Source organism: Sciurus carolinensis, chromosome 15 (genome assembly GCF_902686445.1).
Source record: "Sciurus carolinensis chromosome 15, mSciCar1.2, whole genome shotgun sequence".
NCBI classification, from domain to species: Eukaryota; Metazoa; Chordata; class Mammalia; order Rodentia; family Sciuridae; genus Sciurus; species Sciurus carolinensis.
Window position 1 is genome coordinate 9,011,658 of NC_062227.1, and position 24,017 is coordinate 9,035,674.

Here is a 24,017-nt window from a genome sequence, read left to right on the forward strand (position 1 = left end):
GCTGCAGCGAGTAGGCAGGCTCCAGGAGCCTGTGTCAGACACCCCCCCACACCAGCCTGGACAAGGCCCTCTGCACTGGCCCCGTACCCAGCTGCTCACCCCCAGGACCCTTCCTCTGGTAGCTGGAGGAGCTCAGGAAACTAGGTCCTTGAGGATGGTGACTGTGAAACCAAGGAAGAGGGGTCCAGGCACTGAGGTTCTGTGGGTCAGACGTGGTCACACCCCACTGACCAGCCTCTCCTGCATCCTCCCACCTGACCAGGCAGGCACGGGCAACTTTGAGGCCTCAGTCTGCATGCAGGGACCATGGGGTCACACATTGTGTTGTCCCCTCGTCGTCCTTTGGCTGCATGATGTTGGGCTCAGGGACCCCTCCACCCCTCCCAACTCTCCTTACCCTGGAATGTCTTCATCCCTCCCTAGTAGGCAGGGCGGGAGTTGAGTGAGGCCCCAGTAGAGGACACTGGGTGAGGAGGACCACTCTGCCTACGGGGCTCCAGCCTTTGCAGCCATGGATCAGTGTGGCTTGCCCACCAGGGCTTATGGGACCTGGGGTCATGCTGCTCAGGTGGAGTAAAAATGTCCCCAAACACCCTGAGCACGACCATCCTTGATTCTGACTTGATTCTTCATGAACAGATTTTGGTGATTTTCTCAGCTTGAAAATACGGTTCTTGATGTAGAGATAGCCCCAAGGGTGCTCTGACCTTGGACACCAGCACAGGGGGCTTTGACGCTACCTAAGACAGACCTTTGGAGGTTGTGACGAGGCTGAGGTGCAGGGCCAGGGCCAGCAGGAGGATTCCAGGAGGGCTGTGCCCACGGAGCCTGTGCGGACAAGGCTCTCCCGCAGTTCTTGTGAACTTTGTCAATATTTGAACACTGAGATATAAAAAGCAAATGTGAGGAGTGACTCCAAGCCTGACCCATTTTGTGCCATCTGTCCCGGTCAGACATCCTCAGCTTTGAATGCTTCGTGCCTGAGGCATCCTCTGTGCTGCCAGCCAAGGTCTGGGTGGTGGTGGGTGCTGGGGCTGTGAAAGCAAGCTCTGTCCAGGAGCAGCGTCTTCTTGTACCAGAGGACAATGCAGGTTAGAACAGGGCTGGGCCTCACCTCACTGCAGGGACAGGCAGGAGTCCCCAGAAACCAAGACAGGGCCTGGTTTAAGCCATCATGCTCCAGCTGGCTTTGTCTGCTCTCCCATTGCTACTTTGGGGACAGGAGCCCATGGGTGTCTATCCTGACACAGCAGGAGGTGGAGGATCTGGTGGGGACTTGTCATCAGATGCCCTCTAGTGGGCACATGAAGGGCAGGGCCCAGGGCAAAGATGCTTTGGGGAGGTGGATACCAAGCCACCTGAGAGAGAGAGCTGCTTCCCTGAGAATCTCCACCCAGTGCTGCCTGAGAGCGAGGATATCAAGAAGCAGGCATTGAGTGTTGTCCAGAGGATCAGCATTCAGGAAGGCCATGGAGGACGGGGGCCATCTATGTTCCTTTTACCTGTGGTTCACGTCCAGGAAGGCTGTGGAAGGTGGGAGCTATCTGTGTCGTAGTCACCTGGGGCCTGAGTCCAGAAAGGCCAACCAGCAACTGCCCTATCTAGTGTTAGTTCAGTATGACAATAGCGAGACATTAACTCAGAGTGCAGAGCTAGCCGTGACACTGAGGGTCACCAGACAGGAGCTTCTTTTATAATACAACTGCTGCAGCCTGGAAAGGGGTCCAGGTGTGACATACCCCTCTGTCTTAGGACTGTCTAGATGGGACGGTTGTAGCCTAGACAGAGCTCCAACCCCACACAAAACCCAAGGGGGAAAAAAAAACCCAAGGGGACATTGGTGCTTTGCTGATGCCCCTGAATTTTGGGTTCAAGCCCAACCAGCAGCTACAGACCTCAGGTTCCCTCCCTCACTTAGGAAACAGCCCTTCTGTCTCTGAAAACAGGCGCTCCTCCAGAGGGGATCTGTTTGGATCCCCTGCTCACCTCTCTTCTCATTGGACATTAGGGACTCCAGTAAAGCATCACCACGCTTTTCCCCACAGAGACCCCACAGAATGAACTAAAGGAATTAAGATCAGTCTGTGTGACTTAGGTTTCCAGGCCCAACACACAGCCCAGGCTGGGAGCCACACCAATGTTCGTCTGTTTGAGTAGAAGGGGGAGCCTTTTTGAGAAGAAAGTCTGAGGTTGCCAAATGTTCGGGTTCTTGGATATGCTGAGTCTCATGAAACTGCTCAGCAGGCCTTCCTGGGGAGGGTGTCCCTGGAGATGAGGGTATGCTCTGGGGAGCGGGGCTGTGTGCTGCAGTGCAGACCCTCCGTGCTAGCATGGCTGTGCTGAGTGACCTTGGGGAAGTCTGAGCTTACCCTTGCCAGTCCCAGTTCCCTGGGATGCTCGCTATAGGATAAGCCACAGTGGCAGTACCTCCTGGCATAGCACCCGGGCCAGTCCCAAGTGCCCCCACCCCTCCAGGCCCTGCCGGACATTCAGCTGTGACGCCTGCCTGACCAGCACCAGGCAGTGGGGACAGATCCACTTGTTGGTGGTCTGATAACAAGGCCTCACCCTACCACTTGGGGAAATAGACTTAGAAAAGAGGCAGTAGTGCCCCCCAAGTCAGGGCCAGCCCTGATGTAGAGATCCTCCTGCTTCCCTACTTGATGCCCCTCCGACCTCATCCAAGGCAGCCATCTGGGATCAGGATGTGGCCTCAACCTGCAAAACAATGTATCTTTTTGCACTTGGAAAACCTTCAGTGACCTCGTGGCCAGCTAGCCAGGCTGTGCCGGGTTCCATTCGGGGGCCCCATGGCTGACTTTTAGCAGGTTCTGCCTCAATCAATGGGGCTCCCAAAAGCCTGGTGACTGAAAGCCAAGCGATGTGCTTTTCTGTTTTTTTGTTTTTTTGGGTTTTTTTTTCTTTCTTTTTTTTTTTTTCTTTTCTCTTTCTCTCTCTCTCTTTTTATTTTTTTTTTTTCTTCTTCCTTTTCTTTCTCTTTTTCTTTTTCTGGAATTTGCTTCTAGAGACAAACACTTCTCCCTGAAGCTTGGGGGCTTGCTCTGGCACCTCTGCCTCCTCGGCGAAGCCCGTGAGAGCCTGCACACTAACTCTGGGGATGCCACCCCGATACCCCCGGCCGGGTCGGCCTCCTCTCTGAACTGCTGCCTGTGTCTGTCCCTCCCTGCACACTGACGACTCTTGCTTACGTGTGGTAGCGTGATCGGTGTGTGCTGTTCTGCCTAACCCTGTGGTCTTGTGTCGTTTGTTTTTCCCTTACAGGGTCAGCCCTGAAGCGTCTCTGCCTAGGCAAAGAACACAGCAGTAGTAATTATCCGGGTTTTTTACCCCCTTCGCTCCCTCTCATCGCATGGGCTTTCTCGTGGCTAGCGCGCACCGGGTGCCCCGCGGCCGGGGGCGCGGCCTGCTCCGGGCCCGCCCCGCCGAGCTGCGCCTCGCTTCTGCCTGGCAGGCTAGCTGCCCTGGCCCCCCTGTGTGTCTCCATGGCTCCTAGAGCTTGTGCGGTCTCGCCAGTTCACATCTAACAGGCTTGTCCTTCTCCGGAATGTCCACAAATTACCCATCATTAATTGGCTCCTTTTCCAAAACCGTAGGAATCAGTATTTCCTTGAAGTGCTAAAGATGAGTGCTTCCCCAGGAGAGATACCAGGACTGGACGGGTATTAGTCTACCTGGGCCACTCTCACCTCTTTCTCTCTCATTCCTCTTTTCTCTCTCTCTCTCTCCTTCTTCTCCTTTTTTATTTTTATTTTTTAAAGTTTTCTTTAATCTTTTCTGGCTGAAATTTTCATGTAGAAATAGCCTCATGTGTGTAAAATCTCATCACTAATTTCCAACTGTTTGTGTCTGTGCTTTGTCATTGCTAGCCACTAAAGCACACTATGTTTCGGAACAGCTTGTTTGAAGAGATGGTCGTTAGCTATTGTTTTGGGTTTTTTTTTTTGGGGGGGGGGGGTGTTTTATTTTATAGTGCAGAAAAATTTTAAATTGGCTTATCCAAAGTTGCCAACTAAATTTATGTGGGAAGGGGGAAATGGGAGGAGAAAGTTTAAAAACTTAAGAAGTCCCATGTTGGTAATTAAAAAAAAAAAAAAAAATCTTGCACAAGGCCCTGGGTTCGATCCCCAGCACCGCAAATTAAAAAAAAAAAAAAAAAAAAAATCTTCTAATGAAGCAGCCAAGTTCTCTGGTTAACAGAGCAGCTCTTGGATCCACCTGGCTCATGGCATTGCCCTGAATGTGGCTCGGAGCACGTGGAACCCATGGCAGGGAGCTCTGGGCATTGGTGCCTTTTATTAATCCCTCTTCGCAAGCTCTGGCCAGGAAAGATGCCATTTCTTTTTCTTGAATTCCAAACAGCCAAGCCATTAAAATTCATGGGAATGCACAAAATGCAGCCTGTGTGGGGTCACCCAAGGCTGGCAGTAGCGGCAGATGCCCAGCATTCTGCCAAGCCTGCCAGCCTCCACCCTGTGTCCTCCTATTACACTGAGGATGCTGAGGCCAGAGAGCCCAAGAATCTGACCCTAGCTCCTGAGACACTAAAGCTCATGTTTCCAGCTGTGCCAGGAATTTCCCACACTCTCACACGTGAGTCTGGTGGGATGGGAGCGGTGGTCGCAGGGTGACCTCTGAGTGGAGGCTGCCAGCCCTGTGGGGGCCTGTCCCCTGGCCTGGCTTATGAGACTAGTGATGGACGCCTGTCCGGGCTGGGTCACTCAGTCTGTGGAACTGCCCCACCATGCCTGACACTGGGCAGTGAGGCCCCTTGATCCAGACCGCCTCTTGAAGCAAGGTGTTGCCCGACTAAGTGAGGCCGTTACTTCGGCCATCACGTAAGAATAACTGCAGCCAGCCCCCCGTGGTGCTGGGCGTGTGTGTGGCGTCACCAATCTGGCCTGTATGTGACTCCCCAGGGTCCTCCACCAGCAGCCTGGCCCCAGGCCCCGAGCCGGGTCCCCAGCCCACCCTGCACGTCCAGGCGCAGGTCAACAACAGCAACAACAAGAAAGGCACCTTCACGGACGACCTGCACAAGTTGGTGGACCAGTGGACGACCAAGACGGTGGGGGCAGCACAGCTGAAGCCAACGCTCAACCAGCTGAAGCAGACGCAGAAGCTGCATGATATGGAGGCCCCGGGCGAGGCGCGCGCTGTGAGTGCAGGGCGGGCGCGGGCCCTCCCGGGGAGCGGGGCTGTGGCACGGCTGGGGCAGCCATGTGCCAGGTGGGCATCGTGTTAAGCACTTTGTTCTCGCGATCTGGGTTCTTCGCCATGGCCCAGGAGTTAGGCCTCCCCTTTTACAGGTCGGAGGGTAAGTGACTTGCCTGTGATCCTGTGGCCACACATGGAAGGGACAGGCTGGGCTGGGGCTGGGACTGTATTGCAGCAGCAGCAGCCTCAGCCTGGTCAGCCTGAGCCCATCGCCTGGAACCGGCAATGCGGCCTCCCCCAGCAGCCTGACCTCCACTGCATTCTGCCCAACCCCAGGCTGCAGAAGGGAGAGGCGTGCACATCATCCCTGAGTGACAGCCAGCACCAGCCCATAGCACACGGGAACCCAGGCCATGTGGCGCAGGGCACAGAGTTACTCTCAGGGGTCTTGGCAAGAGGTGCAGTTTTGTGTCAGGACTAGTTGGAGAAGGATTTCCCCTCAGTTTTTGGGAGGAGGAGTTAAGGTCAGTGTTATTTCCACCTTCAACGTTTAGTCAGGTTCATGTGTGAGACCCACTGGGTTGCAGTATTTTGTTGTTGTTCTAGTGTAGGAACACCCCTCTCTGCTGGCCACCACCTACACTCTGGTTGACATTTTGCTGTATTTACCACACATCTGTCCATCTGTTGAGGGTGAGGTTTTTGCTGTGGATCCAGGTTTTCAACAGTTTAATGCCATTTAATACCATATTTCTTCTCGATGATATTGTTAAATTCTGCTTTCCTGGCAAATTGCTACCCTTCTACTAAATTCATCTAAATTTTCAAATTGATAGCCATAAAATTACTCATAATATACTTTGTTTTTACAGCTGGCAGGATTTACGGTGGTGTTCTGCTTTTCATTCCTGATATTGGTGATTTCTGCTTGCTCTCACTCTCTCTGCCTCCTCCTTCTCTTCCCCCTTTCCTTATCTCCTTAGAGAGCTCATTTTATCTTTGATGTTGTTCTTTATTATAAGCTTCATTGATTTCTTCCTTTTATTATTATTTTTCTTTCTGTCCCTGGCCTGGTTTCATTCTAGAGAGTTTCTTAAGATGTATAGATTGTTGATTTCTAGCCTTCCTTTGATGATGTAGGCATCCAAGGCTATAAACATTCCCTCTAATGGTTTGGCTGCATCCCCAAAGTTTTTATTTTTTTATTTGTTCTAATTAGTTGTACATGACAGTTTTGACATGTAGCATTTTCACTAACCTGCATTCCAAAATAGTTTCTATTTTCACTGTGATCTAACGACCTTCTTGCCAGTTTTTTCTAGTTTAACCGTGCTCTGAGATGTGCTCCCAGTTTTTTGAAGTTTTCTGGGACTTGCTTTTGACCCACGTTGTCAACCTTTGTCTCTGTTCCTTGTGCATTTGAGCTGGATCTGTTTCTTTCCCTCTCTGCATCCACACCCCCATGGAGTATCACCCTTATTTCTTTCTTGAATGGTGGCAGAGCCCTCTGGACCAGTGCACCTCCATCAGTCTGACTCCTCCAATCCATTTGCTGTGGGATCACATGATTCTAGGACAAAGTCAGTGATCCTGAATATGGCCCCAGGGCCTGGAAGGATCTGCACCCTGAGCCTGGCAAGCACAGCTCTGCTTGACCGTCTAGGCTCTAGTCACACCAGCTAATCCTGCTGTTCAAACATTCTCCATACTTACTAAGTTTTTTTTTTTTTTTGTTATGATAAAATATAACATAAAATCTACCACTTCTACCATTTTTAAGTAATGAAGCGTTTCAATGGCATTAAGTCCATTCATATTATTGTACAACATTACCTTCCATCTGAAGAACATTTCCATCTTCTCAAACAGAAATTCTGTCCCCATTGGAATGCCAACTCCCCATTTCCCCTCCCAGTCCGCCATTTTACTTTGTGAGTTTGACTATGTTAGGGACCTTACATGAGTAGACTCATATAATATGTCGTCTTTGGGGACTGACTTATTTCACTTACCACGTTTTCAAGGTACATCTGCACAGTAGTATATATCAGAACTCCACCCCTTTTCTCCCCATTATTTTATTGTGGCAAAGTTCACATAACATAAAATTTACTATCTTAGACATTTTTAAGTAGACACTTTAGTGCTGCCATCGCCACCATCTTTTATCTCCAGAATTCATCTTCCAAAACGGAAATTCTATTCCTTTTAAATGATAACTCTTCATTGCTCCCTTCCCCACCCCTGGAAACTACCTTTCTAATTTTTGTATTTATGAATCTTACTACTCTAGGTAGTGGAATTGTACAGTATTTGCCTAACTGGCTTATTTCACCTAGCATGATGTTCTCAAGGGTCATCCATATTGTAGCATGTGTCTGAATCTCCTTCCTTTTTAAGCCTAAATAATATCCTATTGTATGAATAGACCACATCTTGTTTATCCCTTTATCCACTGATAGGCTCTTAAATTGCTTCTACGTTTTAGCTATTGCAAATAATGCTGGGATGAGCAAATACCCCTTTAGATCCCTGCTTTTGATTGTTTGAAATATATACCCAAAAGGAGAATTGCTGGATCATATGGCAATTCCGTCTTTAATTTTTTGAGGAACCTCCATACTGTTTTCAACAGCAGCTGTACTACTTTACATACCCACCAAGAGTGCACAAGTACTCTGTTTTCACACATCTTCACCAACAGTATTACTTTCTAGTTTTTGTTTGTTTGTTTTTGGTAGTAGTCATCCTGTGAAGTGTGTGAGGTGGTATCTTGTAGTTTTGCATCTTTTTGTGTGCTTATTAGCCATTTGTAACATCTTCTTTGGAGAAATGTCTATTTGAGTTCTTTGCACATTTTTGAATGGGATGGTTTGGTTTCTTGTGAGGCACTGGGTTTGATCTTTAGCACCACACAAAAGTAAAAATAAATAAAATAAAGGTCCACTGACAACTAAAAAATGTTTAAAGAGAAAAAAAGAATGATCCATATATTCTGGACATTAATCCCCTGTGAGATAGGAGATTTGCAAATATTTTCTCCCATTCTGTCAGTCTTCTTTTTACTCTGTTTGATAGTATCTTTTAATGCATAAAAGTGTTTACATTTGTCTTTTTTTTTTTCTTTTGTTGCCTGTGCCCTTGGGGACATATCCAAGAAATCATCATTTTTAACATCATGAAGTTTTCCTTTTACAGTTTCTCCTAAGAGTTTTTTAGTTTCAACTTGACGTTTAGATCTTTGCTCCACTTGAGTTAATGTTTGGATATGGTATTAGATAATGATCTAACTTCATCGTTTTGCACATGGCTATCATTTCCCTGCAGCATATTTTTGAAAAGACTGTCCTTTCCTTATTGAATGGGCTTATCAAAAATTACTTCAGGCTGGGGTACAGCTCAATGATAGAGCACTTGCCTAGCATGCACAGGCCCTGAGTTTGAACCTCAGCACCTGAAAAAGATCATTTGACTATACATGCAAGAATTTGTTTCTGGGCTCTCTGTTGCCTTCCATTGGCCCATATGTTTTTCTTTATGCTAGTTCCCTACTGTTTTGTTTTGTTGGCGGTACTGGGGATTGAACCCAGAGCCTTGTGCTTGCAAGGCAAGCACTCTACCAACTGAACTATCTCCCTAGCCCTTCCTTACTGTTTTGATTACCATACATTTTGTAGTAAAGTTTGAAATTAGGAAGTATGAGTCCTCAGCTCTTTTCTTTCTCTCTTTTTCCTTTTGTTGTTGTTGTTGTTGTTATAAACAGAAGTCTCCCCCTGCCAGGTATTTTTTTCTTTTTAAATATACATGACTAGTTGAGATTTAGAGTGGCTTGAAGGTTCTGTAGGAAGTTTTAGAATGGATTTTTTTCAATTTCTAAACAAAAAGGTCATTGGGATTTTGTTAGGGGTTGTATTCAACCAATAAATCATTTCAGGTAGTATTTTTACATTTTAACCTTTTAAGAACATGATCTTATCATTCTTGAACATGGAATTTCTTTGCATTTATATATGTCTTCTTTAATCTCTTGAACTTGAGTTCCTTTTTTGTTAATACTATTTTCATTTTATGAATACACCAACATAATAATGTTCAGACGTTCATTAAATGATGGACACATGAGCTGTTTAATGCGGCTGAGAACAGTGGTATGGAAGTACCTATGTGAGTCCCTGCTTTCAATTCTTCGGGGTGTACACACAGAGGTGGAATAGCTCAATCACATGGTGATTCTATGTGTAGCTTTTCTTGAGGATCTACCATATTGTTTTCCATATCTAGAGCACCATTTTACGTTACCGGAGGCAATAAACAAGGACTTCAAGATGAATTGAACTTTTACCAATATATATTATCATGCTTTGTCTCTTACAGTTTTTTTCATTAAAATCTATTTTGTCTAATGATAATATAGCTACCCCAACTCTCTTTTGATTATCAATTTCACAAATTATCTTTATGCCTTTACTCTCAGCTGCTTTATGTCTTTATATCTAAAGTGAGTCTTGGGCTGGGGTTGTGGCTCAGTGGTAGAGCACTTGCCTAGCATGTGTGAGGCACTGGGTTCGATTCTCAACACCACATATAAATAAATGAATAAAAGGTGAATGAATGAATAAATAATAAAGGTCCATCAACAACTAAAAATATATATATAAATAATTTTAAAAATAATAATAAAATGAGTCTTTTGTAGGCAGATATAAATGGCCTTTTATTCATTCTGCCAATGTCTCCTTATTCATTGTAGAGTTTAATCCTTTTGCATTTAAAATAAATATAAAGAAAAGAGTTTACCTTTTAACTATTTGTTTCTGGATGTCTTATAGGTTTTCATTCTTAATTCTTCCATTTACTGCCTTTTTAAAAAGTTAATGGTTTGTGGTGGTTGTATACCATTTTCATTCCCTTCCTCCTTATCTTTCTACATATATTTTATTTTCTTAGTGACTACCTTGGGGTTTTTAATTAACATCTTCATCTTATTATAATCTGCTTTGAATAATGCCAAATTAGTTTCAATAGCATACTAACACTGCTTCTACCATCTCCATCTCTGGCCCCTTATGTTGTTTTTGCTATAGATTGTATCTTTATACATTGTATACCCTTTAAAATAGACTTATGACTATTGTATAATGTGTTTACTTTTTAACTCATATGGGAAAAAGAGCACAGGAGCTAAAAATAATGATACTCATTTATTTTCTTGTGTGAATATGTCTTCATATGGCTTTGAGTTACTGTCTATTGTCACTTCATTTTAGCTTAGAGGACTGTTTTAACATTTCTTGTAGGAAATGTCTATTAATAACAATCTTTCTTAAATTTTGTTTTTCCAGAAGTCTTAATTTCTCCTTTACTATTGAAGGATTGTTTTTCTGGTTATAGATTTCTTGGTTGACAGTTTGTTCTTTCTGCACGAAATACTTCATCGCTCTACATCTGGCCTCCATGTTCTGTTGAGAAATCAACTGTTAAACTTATTGAGGATCCCTCGTCAGAGACAAATTGCTTCTCTCTTGCTGCTTTCAAGATTTTCTATTTCTCTTGGCTTTTGATAATTTGACTCTATCTCAATGTGGATCTCTTTGATGTCCTGCTTGGAGTTCCATGAGCTTCTGAGATATGTAGATTCATGTCTTCATGCAGTTTGGGAGGTTTTTTTGGTGCCATTATTTCTTCAAATATTGTTTTTTGAACATCTCTCTCTCTTGCTCTCTCTCTCTCTCCTCCTTCTGTGACTCCCATTAAGCATTAACTGGTCCACTCAGTGCAATATCACTTAAGACCTCTTAGGCTCTGTCCATTCCTCTTCATTCTTTTTCTGTTTATGTTCTTTAAACCTGGTTGTTTCGATGGCAATAACTCAAGCTTGATGATTCTTTTTTTCTCTACTTCAAATTCTGTTCTGCCTCTCTAGTGATTGTTAAAACTTCATGTTCTTCAGCTATTATATTCCTATTTTAGTCCTTTTATAATTTCTATCCATTGATATATTCACTTTTTTTTTACATATCATTTTCCTGTTCCCTTTAATTCTCTGTCAGTTGTTTCCTTTAGCTCTTTCAGCATATTTAATACAGTTCATTTAAAGTCTGTCTAGTGAGTCCAACCTCCTCAGGGACAGTTTCTGTCAATTATTTTTTTCTTCTGAATGGGACATTGTTTCCTGTTTATTTTCTTCAGATTTTTAACTCACTAAATTTCTCTTTGTTCCTAAACTATAAACCTATCCATTTCACTTTTAATTTTGGTTATTGCATCTTTCCATTGAAGTGCTCCTATTTGCCTCCCCCCGACACGCACAAACACACATCTGCTATTTTGTTTTTAAAAAACAGTTTCCAATTCTGGCAAAATTCTCAATCTTCTAATCTTCTTTACATTGTAATTTATCGTTTCCGCTTTCTCTTTCCCCTAGTTTTTCTCTGTAGTGCCTTGGTCTTTTCTTGCGAGTTTTAAAATATTATATATGTAGGATGTTGTATTTAAAAATTTATTTACAAAAAGAATTTGAGGCATAACAGTAACTTTTCTCACTTTAATTTCCCCTTGAGCACCTTTTTATATTCTTAGCAACTATCTTCTGTAAAGTACCTTGATCAAGGATATTAACATTTAAACATTTACATGCTCATCTTTTTCATTGATTTGTGGGAGTTCATTATGTCTTTTGTCATACGTGTTATGGATCTGTTCTGCCAATATGTGGCTTGTTTTGGCAAAAATGAAATTGTGGAAGTTATAATTTTTTTCTAGAAGCTTCATCGTTTTAGCTGTTGCATGTAGGCCTGTGAATCATCAAAAATTGCAAAAGCAGGTGTTTTGTTGTTGTGGTGATGGTGGGTTTTGGGTTTTGTATGTGTTTGTGTGTGTGTGTTTTGTGGGGTGTTTTTGTTGTTGTTGTTTTTGTTTTTGTTTTTTGTTTTTTGTTTTGGTACCAGGGATTAAACTCAGGGGCACTTAACCACTGAGCCACATCCCAGACCATTTTTTGAAAAATTATTTATTTTTAATTTTGAGATAAGGCCTCACTAAGTTGCTTAGGACCTCACTGTGTTGCTGAGGCTGGCTTTGAATCTGCAATCCTCCTGCCTCAGCGTCCTGAGCTACTGAGATTACAGGTTTGCCCCTCTGCACCCAGCTGGAAATTGGACATAGGTCAATCTTTTTTTTCCTACATGCCTATCTGCTTGTTCAGCACTTTGCTTTCCAGATCGAATTGCAGACATTTGTCAAAAGACCATCCTTGTATAGATCATTGCTGAACATGGGCTTTTGTTCCCTTTAACAATTCCGTTACCTTTGTGGTAATACTATACTGTCTTATTGTATTTTAGCTTCATAGTAAGTTTAATGATTGGTAGGACAAGACCTCCAGTACTGGTCTTCTTTGAGGATGTCTTGATTTTCCTTGATCCTTAATTTTGAATATATGTTTTAGATAAACCACTGGGTTTTGACTGGAAGTATATTAAATCTGTTGATCAACTGGGTGAGATTTGACATAGTAACCATACTGAGTATTCCTGTAAACTTGGCATCTGTTTATTTACATCTCTTTAAAATTTTTCTTCAGCGTGAAGATATTATACATCTCTCATTAAATTTATCCCAAGGTAGCTGATGTTTGGAATGCTGTTAGAAATTGCATTGTTCTTTGAACTTCATGTTGCGCGTGTGTACAGTGTGCTTGGTTTTTGTACCCGCTAGCCTGCAGTCTTGCCGAATTTGCTTATTAGTTTGAGAAATTGGTTTGGCTGTTCTTGTGGGGTTTCTGTATACACGATCTTGTTATCTGCAGATACAGATAGTTTTCCTTTTCTTGCCTTGGCTAGAACTCCCCAGCCAAGCATGAAAGCAGTAGCAGGACTTGGCCCCCAGTTCTATAGAGGCTCCTCATGGGTTGCTGAGCAGCCCTCCCACCCAGCACGTGGAAGGTGGTGGTCCCTCCTGTGCCCGGGGAGAGCATCCAGTGGGTTTGGCTTTTGCTTTGGTTTGGTTTTGCATGCTGGGGACAGAACCCAGGGCCTCGGGTATGCTCTGTGAGCGCTCTGCCTCTGAGCTGTGTCTTCAGCCCCTTCCTGTGGGCTTCTTACTGGTCTGAGGTGGAGTGATTCCCAAGGGACAGTGGTCTTGCATTCCCCACCTGGTGATGATGTTTTATATGATATTATATACATGATGTTTTATAAAACAGTTGCTTTATTCAATTTGCTGGCTTTTTGGTTAGGATATCAAAGGCTGTTCACCCTCCATCTCCTTTCTTGGGATAGTCTTGCCATTTTTCTGCATCACAGAGTGTTGGTCTTAAGCCATCGGCTGCTCCTGTCTGCCAAGCCTTCTCCTCAGGGTGGACAGTGCAGAGGACAGTCCTTGCCAGCCCTCCCTGCACTGTTCCACCCGCCCCCACCACTGGACTGCCGACTCCCGCCCAGCTCCTGGGCTGTTCTAGTCTCTCGTTTCACTGACCAGTCCAATGGGACGCCACGGTATCCACTGGTTGGAAGAGCGCGCGTTGCTTATGAGCCTGTGGACTCGCGGGTTCTGCTGCAAGTCCCACTCTGGCCCTGGACAGCCAGAGCTTGTGTCCTGGAGGTGGCCAGGGTGCAGCTTTAGAAGTGAGGAGGGGAGCAGCCGCAGCCCAGCACATGTCATCTGTCATTCTGGTGTCAGCTGTAGAGGGCACCCATCCACGGCAAGCCCAGGGACCACTCTCCTAGGGTGAGAAACTCCAGGACCACCAGGCCATGAGAGGAACCCAGCTGATCACAGCCTGTGTCCCTTCCTCTTCTTGTCTTCCTGTAGATGACCACACCTCGAGCAGGGATGGGGATGCCATGTCTGGCCCCAGTGCCCGGCCCTCTGTGCACCACAGCCATTCCTGGAGCCACCCCGGCCTTGCCTGTGCCCACACCAGGTACTGCCCGCTCCAGCCTTCCGGCCCCATCCTGTGCACTGCCTCTGGTTCAGTTCGGAGGCCTGCTCCCAGCTCCAGTGTCCTGGGGGCCTTGGGCAGCCCAGAGGGGCCTGCCGGTGGCTTGGGGCAGCTGGAGTCCCGCCCAGGTTCCTGTGCTCCCAGGGCTCCTGGGGCCACCTGCCGTCAGCACACCTGGCCCCCAGCTGCACATCACCTAGCCCTCTGCTCTGCCACTGGCCGGATGGAGCCCTCTGAACCCCTTGGAGGAATCCTGTTGTGTTTTGGCTTCCAGGTGCCTCTGCCACTGTGGGCACAGGGCCCAGCCTCAAGCCGGCATGCGGGGTGGCAAGACACGCTTCCCCACTGCTTCAGACCCCATTCGCTCTCGGGTCCCCGTGGGCTACACTCCTGTGTTCACACCCACGCTGTCTGTCCCTGAGCTGAAGGTTAGAAATTCGCCTTCACCCAACAGAAGTGCAGTGCCTTGGATTCCCATTTTCCGTTCCCTAATGGAAGAGATGTTGGGGGGAAACCCATTCATCAAAAAAAGGTGTATTTCATTTACATTTGGCTTGTGCATGGATATTGCTACTGTGTTAAGATGAAAAGATACTAATGGCTCACAAAGCTGAAACTGAAGTCTAGTTTTCTGTTGTAAATCCCTTTTTACAAACAAAAATGAAAGTGGAATTATCAACCTTGAATGTTGAGGAATTGCCAATGGTAGGTGAGCCTGACTCGGTCCTCTGTAAAGTGAGGTCTCCCTGAGCTCATTTAGTGACAGAGGGACAGTCAGGCAGGGTATGTTCACGGAAGTTGTTCTCTCAGTAAGAAATGCCAGCAGCCTTGACTACAAGGAACCTGCCAGAAAATGCTAATTGAGTAAATGCCCTTGTAGCCTGCAGGCTGTTGTACCTACAGAGAGCAAGCACCACCCCCTCAGCTCAGGGGTCCCCCACCCACTTTCCTTTCCTTTCCCATGATTTTCATGGAGACCTGTGCTCTGTCTACTTTGACCTACAAATCCCTCTCCAGGACATCCCAAGTCCAGCCTGCTGAGGGGAGGATCCTTCTGGAGATTTCAGTGGGACTCCTAGATGGGAGGTGAAAGCCCCCCATGCAGATATTTTCTACTTCTTGCTGGAAGTCAGGCTGCCTGGGGCTGCCCTGCTGTGAATCGTGCAGTTCTGCTGTACTTTTTAGGACCAGCTAGATTATCTTGGCTTAAATATACTATTCCATCAATTCAGTTAGAATTGAATTTTCTAGGGGACTGTGCAGAATCTTCTGCTGGGACATAGCTCTGCAGTAAGAGAGTTCTGTTCTCTGTGTCTGGTCTAAGTGAAGTGGAGGCTGCTCTTTCCCGCTCCGTCTCGCGCCTGAGTCCTTCCCTCCTACGACAGTAGTGGCATGAGATCCCAAAGAACTTGTACATGTGAAGGAGAAAAATAAACATTTTTGCTTGAAAACACTGTGAAACACATCTTTTTCTTACCCTCTGTCCACACACAAGCCAAACTGGTCAGCCTTGTAGAGAGGGTAGGGGCAGGTGGCCCAGGAAGGCCTGGGCTCTGCTCTGAGCCTGCAGCCCTCCTGCCCACACTCTGGAGGAGAGGACTGATGCAGTGGGGGGGCTTAAAGTAAGACCAGTGGGGTCCCCTGCCCTCCAGTATGGCTCCTGCCTGGTGCAGCCTGAGCCCTGAAGTCACCCAGCTCTGTTGGCCCTGGGCCTGGGTCACGCTATTAGCTGGGCCTCCAAACACTCTGCTCTTGAGTCACCTTTAGAGGTGCCATTGGTGCTGGCTCCCAGAAAGCCCAGCTGCATGACTTGCTGTGGCTCCCAAGCCACCATTTCTCTTCCTGGTGGGCTGAACTCGGGCAGTCGGGGGCTCTGCTTTCATGCTCCCGGGCTTATGAAGAATAGGACTTGGGGCTAGGGTTACCGTGGGTTACACGAGGGGTGCCCGCCTTCCTGATAGGCTTGGGGAGAAGACCCGCCCCGTGTGGTCTCAGCTGACCCTCCCTCCGTGGCCTCATGCTAGGTGGCCTTTTGTCCCCACGTTTGCGACATGGGCCTGATGCTGACCACACCGAGGTCTGCAGCATCTCTGGGCCCTTCCAGGTAGTGAGCACTGCTTCTGCTGCCATGCTACATTCCCACCACGATGCAGTGCCAGGCCTCAGGCCTCTGCTTAGGGAAGAGGGGAAGCCCCGCTGGGTCCAGACCCACACAGATCCCACAGCATGTAGCCATCCTCGTGCCTCGTCTTGATGCCAGTCCTGGGCAATCTGGGGAAGTTCAGTCCACTGTTCTCTCCTAGTGTCCCACAGGGCACAGAGGGTAACACACTGGATGCTCTGGCCGAATAGGCACTGGGTTGGGGAGGTCATTTCGTGTGCCTGGCTGGTCACAGGAAGATGCCCAGACAAGAGACCACCAGGTCTCTGCACAGGGCATGGCTATGTCAGGCTGGCCAACTCTGGCCTTGCCATTCCACCTTCAGTTCAGCAGCCTCCAGGAGAGAGGGGCCGGATGCCTGGGGGCAGAGCCACGTTTGAGGGCATCAGGGCTTGGCCCTCGGTAAGAGGCCAGGACCCCAGAGGCCTGTAACGAGCTATGGTGGTTTTGTTTTCTAGATCCTGAGAGTGAAAAACCTGACTGACCCGGCCCAGATGCCAGGCCCACCACACGTCGTCTAGGCGGAGAAGCGACAGACCTCCAGGGCCCGCCCACTCCTCGAGTCCAGTTCACGCTGTTTTGTAACCACTTTCTAAGCATTTTTTATTCACAATTGGAAACACAAATGTAATGCAAGAATAAAAAATATTTTGGGGGAGAAAGGACTTTGGTTTTTCAAACGTCTCCTTTCTGGTAACCCCTTGGCAGGCAGGCGATGCACATGTGAGGGGCGGGCAGGAGACACAGTCCACATCCCCAGGAGCCTGGCGTGCCCAGGACAGCCTGTCCTCTGCAGGGCTTTGGAGGGTGAACCCACACACACTCACACAGTGGCACAGGACCAGCATTCAGGGAGACCCGAAACCACCCTTCTTCCAGAAGCCATGTATATTGGCAGGACAGGTGCCAGCCAGGCTGGGGTCTGAGATGTCTCGAGTGGAGGACAGAACCACAGGCTCCATGGTGGGCTGTACCCCCACGGTGGTGGCAGGTGTCCAAAACATAGAATGAAAAATGGGAAACCTTTGAGTGGCGTTGGCAGGAAAATGTGTTAGAAACATCACACCCTGGCCCAGCTGTGGGAACAAGAACTGGAGTAGAATTCTTAGGGGCCCATGCATCAAAACTGCATCATGATTCACTGGCTTTCCTCTAGTGGTGGACACGGAGTAGTTGTTGGCAGCACCTGGACTTCATCATGCTGGAGGCCAGAGACGGCTGACGTGAGAGTGCCTGCCAGCATCTCTCCAGGTTGCATCCGTCATGACAAAATGCCCAGCCCCTGGGATTTAAAATACACCTGATTCAAGACTGGTCAGTTCCCTAGGACCTGGGAAAATCCAGCAATTCTTGGGGAAGGGAGTATCCCTGAGGATTTCAGGTTCTACCGTGCCACCACTGTGTGCGTGGCTCAGTCTTGGGCCATAGCATGGGAGCCCGGCGTTGACTTAGGTTGTTTCTTTGGGAAACAAAACCATGGTGTTGCAGTCAGCTCGGGCTGCTGTACAAATACCACAGGCGGTTAGCTTAGACCACAGACATTCATGTCTCACAGTCCCAGAGGCTGGGTAGGCCAAGATCAAGCTGACCACACAGTTGGTTCTATTTTGAGGGCTCTTCTTTAGGGGTGGGTGGCTGCCATCTTGCTCTGGGCCTGCTTGACCTCTGTGTCCATGGAGAGACTGCTCTGCTCCTCTTCTTCTCACAGGATACTAATCTTACCAGATGGGGCCCCTCTCTTGTGGCTGCGTTTAATCTTGTTTACAGATTCACGTGAGGGTTTAGGGCTTCAATGTGTGAGTGACGGGGATATAAACATTCAGTCTACAGCACCTGGCTTATTAAATAATTCTGCCCACAGTCCATTTATAAGGTAGAAACTCTCTATACTTGTCTCTACTTGCATACACTAAACTTAAAAGTTAGCATATGTGGGGGAGCGGTGGTGGGAGAGGAATCAAGACATATTTGTGGCACAAAACTGAAAGATAGAAATAGCTTGCTTCCTTTCCTGGGCTCCACTTAAGCTCATGAGATGAATCCCATACAGTCCTTCCACCCCTAAAACATTAGGATCATGGACTCCAGAGGACATGGCTAGCAGTGACCACACCAGGCCATCTGCACAAGAACTGGCCAGACAAATGCCAAGGACTTCAGAGCTCTTGGTTTAGAACTCAGGCACACCGCACACAGGAAAACAAGCAGGACGAAGAAAGAACTGATGAAATAAATAAAAATCAAATAGCAAGATGAGAGACTTGACCCTAACTACAGTTTGTAATGGTACATAAGTGGCATAATGACTTCAGTTGAAAGAAGTTGTCAGCCTGGCATGGTGGCACATGCTTGTAATTCCAGCAACTCAGGAGGCTGAGACAGGAGGATCTCAAGTTCAAGGCCAGCCTCTTAGTGAGATCCTGTCTGAAAACAAAACAAAAAAAATTTTGTAAAGGGCTGGAGATGTGACCCAGCAGTAAAGTACCCCTAGGGTAGATCCCTAGTAACAACAACAACAACAAAAAAATTGTCAGATTTGATTTAATGGACAGTAAGATTAAAGTACACATAGATCACCTCCAATAAGTATACCTTAAATACAAAGAAATATAGGAATATAGGATAAGGTAAAACAATGGAATTAGATATACTATCCTAACATTAATCAAAGGAAAGATGGAGCGACTCCATTAAAATCAAACAATGTAGGTTCCAGAGCAAAGAGGATCATTTCATAATGATAATAGGATCAGCTCATCAAGAAAATATACAATGCTAAGTGTTTGTGTACTTAATAACAGCTTCAAAATTCATGAGGAAAACTGATAGAACTGCTAAGAAAAATAAACCATAATTACAGTTAGATCCCTCAATATCCCTCTCAGTGATTGACAGAACCAGGAGATAGACAACAGGGTAATCAGGAGTCTGGCTCCAATTTTTTTTGCTGTTTGATCACTGACAGCTTTTAAGCTGCCTGTCTGTCTCCCGCCTCCCCACTTCTTTCTGTTCCACATCCTGAGAAGAAAATCTGGGTATTCTTTCCTTTGACACCAGTCCATGAACTACTTCATACCATGAGGTTCCTACCCACTACCCAATACCCACACACACAGGCACCTCAACCTGCCTCGCCTCCTGACCACCATGAAAGCTCCAAGCTAGTCTCCTTCCCCTATTTCCTCAACCCATTTTGGACCTTCTTGGAAGCCATTCTGTTCTCTCCAAAAAGTCTCTTTATGTAACAAACCTTTTCATTTTCTCTTGGGGTGTGTGTGTGTGTGTGTGTGTGTGTGTGTGTGTGTGAGATCATCACTCTCAACACCCAAAACAAATTTTGGGTGGAGATCCATCCTGCAAAGTGACCACAGTAAATAATCACTGGCAATATAGAAGACTTGAGCATCATGTCAACCATCTTGACCTCGTTGACATTTCTAGAATGCTCCACCCACAGCAGAATACATTCTTTTCATGTGCACATGGTTCACATGACTATATTCTGGGTGATAAAAACGAGTGACAGTAAATTTTAAAGTACTCAAGTCACAAAATGTTCTCTGACCACAATGGGAATAAATTTGAAATCAATAGCACATCACTAGAAAGTAGTACCCAAATGTTCAGAAATGAAATAACAAGCATGGATTGAAAAAGAAAAGGAAGTTTGAATGAAAATGAAAAAAGACTATCAAAATGTGTGGGACAATGCTAAAGGAATAGTGGTGATAACACGAAGAGCCAATTTTAGAAAGGAAGAAAAGTTCAGCCAACGACCTCATCTTCCACTTTAAGAAGCTAGCCAAAGAAGAGAAATGAAACCCAAAGCAGAAGAAGTTGGACAGTAAAAGTCAATAGAATAGAAAACAGAAGAACAATAGGGAATATCAGTGACACCCAAAACTGGCACTGCAGAAATAATAAAACTGAAAGCCATTAATCAGACGGATCAGGAGGAAAGAGAAGATACAAAGGACAAGTACCACAAGGGAGGTTCTATCAAAACCCTCCACGGACAGCAGAAGAATTAGAAGGAATATTATGGATACCACATGCCAATAAATTTGACAGCTGAGAAGAAATGTGCAAATTACTTGAAAGACACAAATTACCAAAGCTTGGTCAAGAAGCAGATCATCTGATTAGCTCTATGTCTATGAAATAAATTTATTTCATAGGGAAGAACACTGGAAGTAATCTGACCTGACCTTCCTGTGTGCACATGTAAATATCAGTGAGTCTCACCTTCATGGACATCCACAGACACTAATTAAAAAAAAACAAAAAACCTATGAATAAGTAGCAGAAAGATCAGTAGAGCAGAGGAGGGGAACCAGGAGAGAGGAGGGGGAAGGAAAAGTCCTGGGGACTGAATTGGAGCAAATCGTATTCCACAATTTTATAATTATGTCAAGATGAATCCTAATGTTCGGTATAACTAAAAAGAACCAATTTTTAAAAGTCCCATAAAGAAGGCTCCAAGTGTGAATGGCTTCTTTATGAATTTCCTGTATATTTAAAGAAGAAATAATGCCAGCTGTAAACAGCCTTCCAGATAATTCTGCTCTCATTCCATGACAAAGACATTTCAAGGGGGTGGAGTGGGGACATACGCCCCAGAACCCAATATCCCTCGCAAACCTAGATTTAAAAGTTCTAAACAAAGTTTAGCAAATCGAAGCCACAATACATGAAAAGGACAATGCCTCATGACTAAGTTGGATTTGCCTCAGGAATTTGTGGGAGTTCCAACTTTCAAAAATCAATATACTGGGCACAGTGGCACACAACTGTAATCCCAGCCAGTAGGGAGGCTGAGGCAGGAGGATCTCAAGTTAGATACCAGCCCAAGCAACTTGGTGAGATCCTGCCTCAAAATAAAAATTTAAAGGTGCTGGGGATGGAGCTCAGGGGTGGAACGTCCTGGGTTCAATCCCCACTACCACACACACACACACACACAAAAAGTTCTGGAACGATTGGATATCCATATGCAAACAATTATAATAAAACTTGAAACATACTTCAGACCATACACAAAAATCAAGTCAAAATGCATGGGAGGCCCGTAAAAACCTGAAGTGTAAAATTTTAGAAAATAAAAACAGGAAAACAATCTTTTTCACCTTGAGTTAGGCACAGATTTATTAGAACCCCAAAACTCAATACAATTCATAAAAGTGATCACTGGAGTTCAGTAAAATGAAAAACTTCTCTTCAATAATCGCTGGCACGGACGATGCAGCCAGAGAATTTCCACCCAGGACGACATGGACACTAATAATGCGGAATGCTCACGCCAACCCGTTAAGTGGGCAAAGGGTTGAAAGAGACTCGTCCGCTGGCCATAAGCACGTGGAAGCCACCTCCCGAGCAGGGTGCAGCTGGACCCCAGGGAGGTGCCACCCTCTGAAGGAATGGCCAAGACTACAAAGACAGCCACACCGAGTGCTGGGGAGGACAGAGGATGGGCACTCACAGCCACAGCTGGAAGCCATGGAATATGGTGCCGGTGCTTTGGGAAGTCACCTGTCACAACCAAAGGAAAGCTAGTGTGGACCATGCAAGGCCGGCTCTGGCCCCTACGTGTCTGCAGACATCCACACGGGCAGACTTGCCCACGACGGCTCACAGGACACATGTCCCTGAGGGTCGAGAATTGGAACAAGCCAAATGTCCGTGGGCAGGGGAGGACATGAGCACACGGCCCTGTCGCCTCACGTCCCCATACGGGAGGAATGGCCCACTGACATGAGCAGCATCGTGGGTCAATCTCAAGGGAATTACCTCTGAGTGAAGAAACGCCACAGGAAAAGGAGTCCCTGACATCTTTTCCACTCACGTACAATGATGGGGGATGAGCAGCGGTTGTCTAAGAGGGGCCGGGGGTTGACAGGCTGGAAGGAAGCATCTGGAAATGAAGGGTAAGTTCCATGTCCTTATGGAGCTCATGCTTTCTCCCGTGTGTAAGCACGCTAAAGCTGAGCAAGTCAGACATGTGGCTCTGTATGGCTTATTGTATGCACTCACACCTCAGCCAAACTGTCGCCCTCCCGCAGAGCCAAGTCCAGACCCATCTTCTCCCTGTGTCTTCACACGGTCTTCCCTTTGTGTATATTTGGGACTGAATCTCTTCTCAGAAGGACACCAGTCAGATTGAATTAGGGCTCATGCTAATGGCCACATTATAACTTAATCACTTCTACCAAGAACCTATCTCCACAAATACTTCACATTCTGAGGTACTAGGGGGTTGGGACGCCAACGTATGAATTTGGGAAGACACGATTCAGCCCATAACAGTTGGGAGACGGGCAACGTATTAGTCAGCCTTCTGTTCTATAACAAGATACCTGAGCTAATCAACTTAAAAAGAAAGAAGGTTTCTTTAGGCTCACAGTTCTAGAGGTTCCAGTCCATGACAGGGTGGACCTATGGCAAGGTAGTATATCATGGTAGGGAGCAAAGCTTCTCACCTCATGGTGACTGGGAAGTGAGAGACTGGAAGACATCAGGGTCCTACCATTCCCTTCAAGGGCACACACCCAACCAGACCTAAAACTTCCCACTTGGCCTCATCTTCTAAGTTGCACCACCTCCCAATAGCACCTTGGGCTGGGGACCAAGCCTTCGACACATGGGCTTTGAGGGACATTCCAGATCCAAACTATGGCAGATCATTAACTAGTGATTGCTGGAACTGGGTCATAAGCCCAGTCATAATGATGCTGTGTTTTCTAGTTTGTATATATTTGAATATTTTTCCCAAACTAAACATGACATCATTCAGGCCACGCCCCATCTATTTGCAAGCTGGCTCGGGGCTGCAAACCCACCCATGTGTGGCCTCAGTGGAAAGGATGCAATGCTCACCACAGAAGCCAGCTGGACCGCACACTGGCTCAGCTGTCAGACAAGGACTTGATGGGTCCTCCCACTTGCCTCCGTTGGCCTAAGAGACTCTTCTCATTCCTGTACAGAAAAGCGTTTGCTCTCTTTATGTGACGCTGAACCCAAAATGCCAAAACGAGTATGTAAACACCCCCTACTGCCCTGCCCCCCAGTTTAGGGAGCTATAAGAGCAAGAACGGCAAGAAGCCCATCCTTCTGAATCTCTCGTAGGGGCTGCAGAATGGGGCCTGTAACTAAAATATCCTCTGGCTCTGATGTCATTTCTTTCCAGAGGTGTTTGGAGAACTCTAAAAATAATTGCAGAGTATATTTTGAAAACTTCTCAAAAGCAGGGATGGGCCTGTAATTATCTTGTTCTCACAAGCCATTGCTCTTTCTGTGCAATTTTGTGGTCAGTACTCATCAGAAGAAAATGATGTGTTTGTGCTCGGGGCCATCGAGCCATTATCAAAAGCAGCAGTCCCCACCCTCCATGGGAAGAGTTACTAAAATCAGGCAAAACAATAATCAGAGCCCACTTCCTGTCAGAAGTGGGAGCCAGGCTGTCAAACATCCGGAAGATTCTCCAACCCTCTAGAGGCTGGATTCTTGACCAGACTGTTCATTTACAGGTGGGGAAACAGAGAGTCTGTCAGTTCCTACTGTTACAGGCATTAGAACACCCCTAGAGATTGTTTTCCCCCTTACATTTCATTTTTAAAGGAAATGGGAGCTGTCTGAGCTGGGCAGGGAGGCTGGGGGGTCAAAACAGCAGAACAGGGAAGTGTGGGTGCCTGTGGCCTCAAGGGGACAGGGTACTTTCTCCCCACCCCAGACACTCGTGTCCCC

The 24,017-nt window shown here is 46.4% G+C and overlaps 1 protein-coding gene across 10 annotated transcripts in view; it reads left to right on the forward strand.

Annotated features, from left to right (window-relative positions):
- Wnk2 (WNK lysine deficient protein kinase 2) overlaps positions 1-16,933 on the forward strand; it is a 120,478-nt gene extending 103,545 nt beyond the window's left edge. For 4 of the 10 annotated variants that reach the window (XM_047525943.1, XM_047525945.1, XM_047525946.1 and 1 more), the window contains 4 exons: positions 3,283-3,327; positions 4,938-5,176; positions 13,987-14,098; positions 16,736-16,903. In XM_047525943.1, the coding sequence (XP_047381899.1) occupies positions 3,283-3,327; positions 4,938-5,176; positions 13,987-14,098; positions 16,736-16,761 (422 nt within the window). In that variant the 3' untranslated portion in view covers positions 16,762-16,903. Of the gene's footprint in view, positions 1-3,282; positions 3,328-4,937; positions 5,177-13,986; positions 15,717-16,735 lie in introns of those variants that run through there. The other 6 variants (XM_047525944.1, XM_047525947.1, XM_047525939.1 and 3 more) reach the window with 4 other exon arrangements.
- The last annotated feature ends 7,084 nt before the right edge of the window (positions 16,934-24,017 follow it).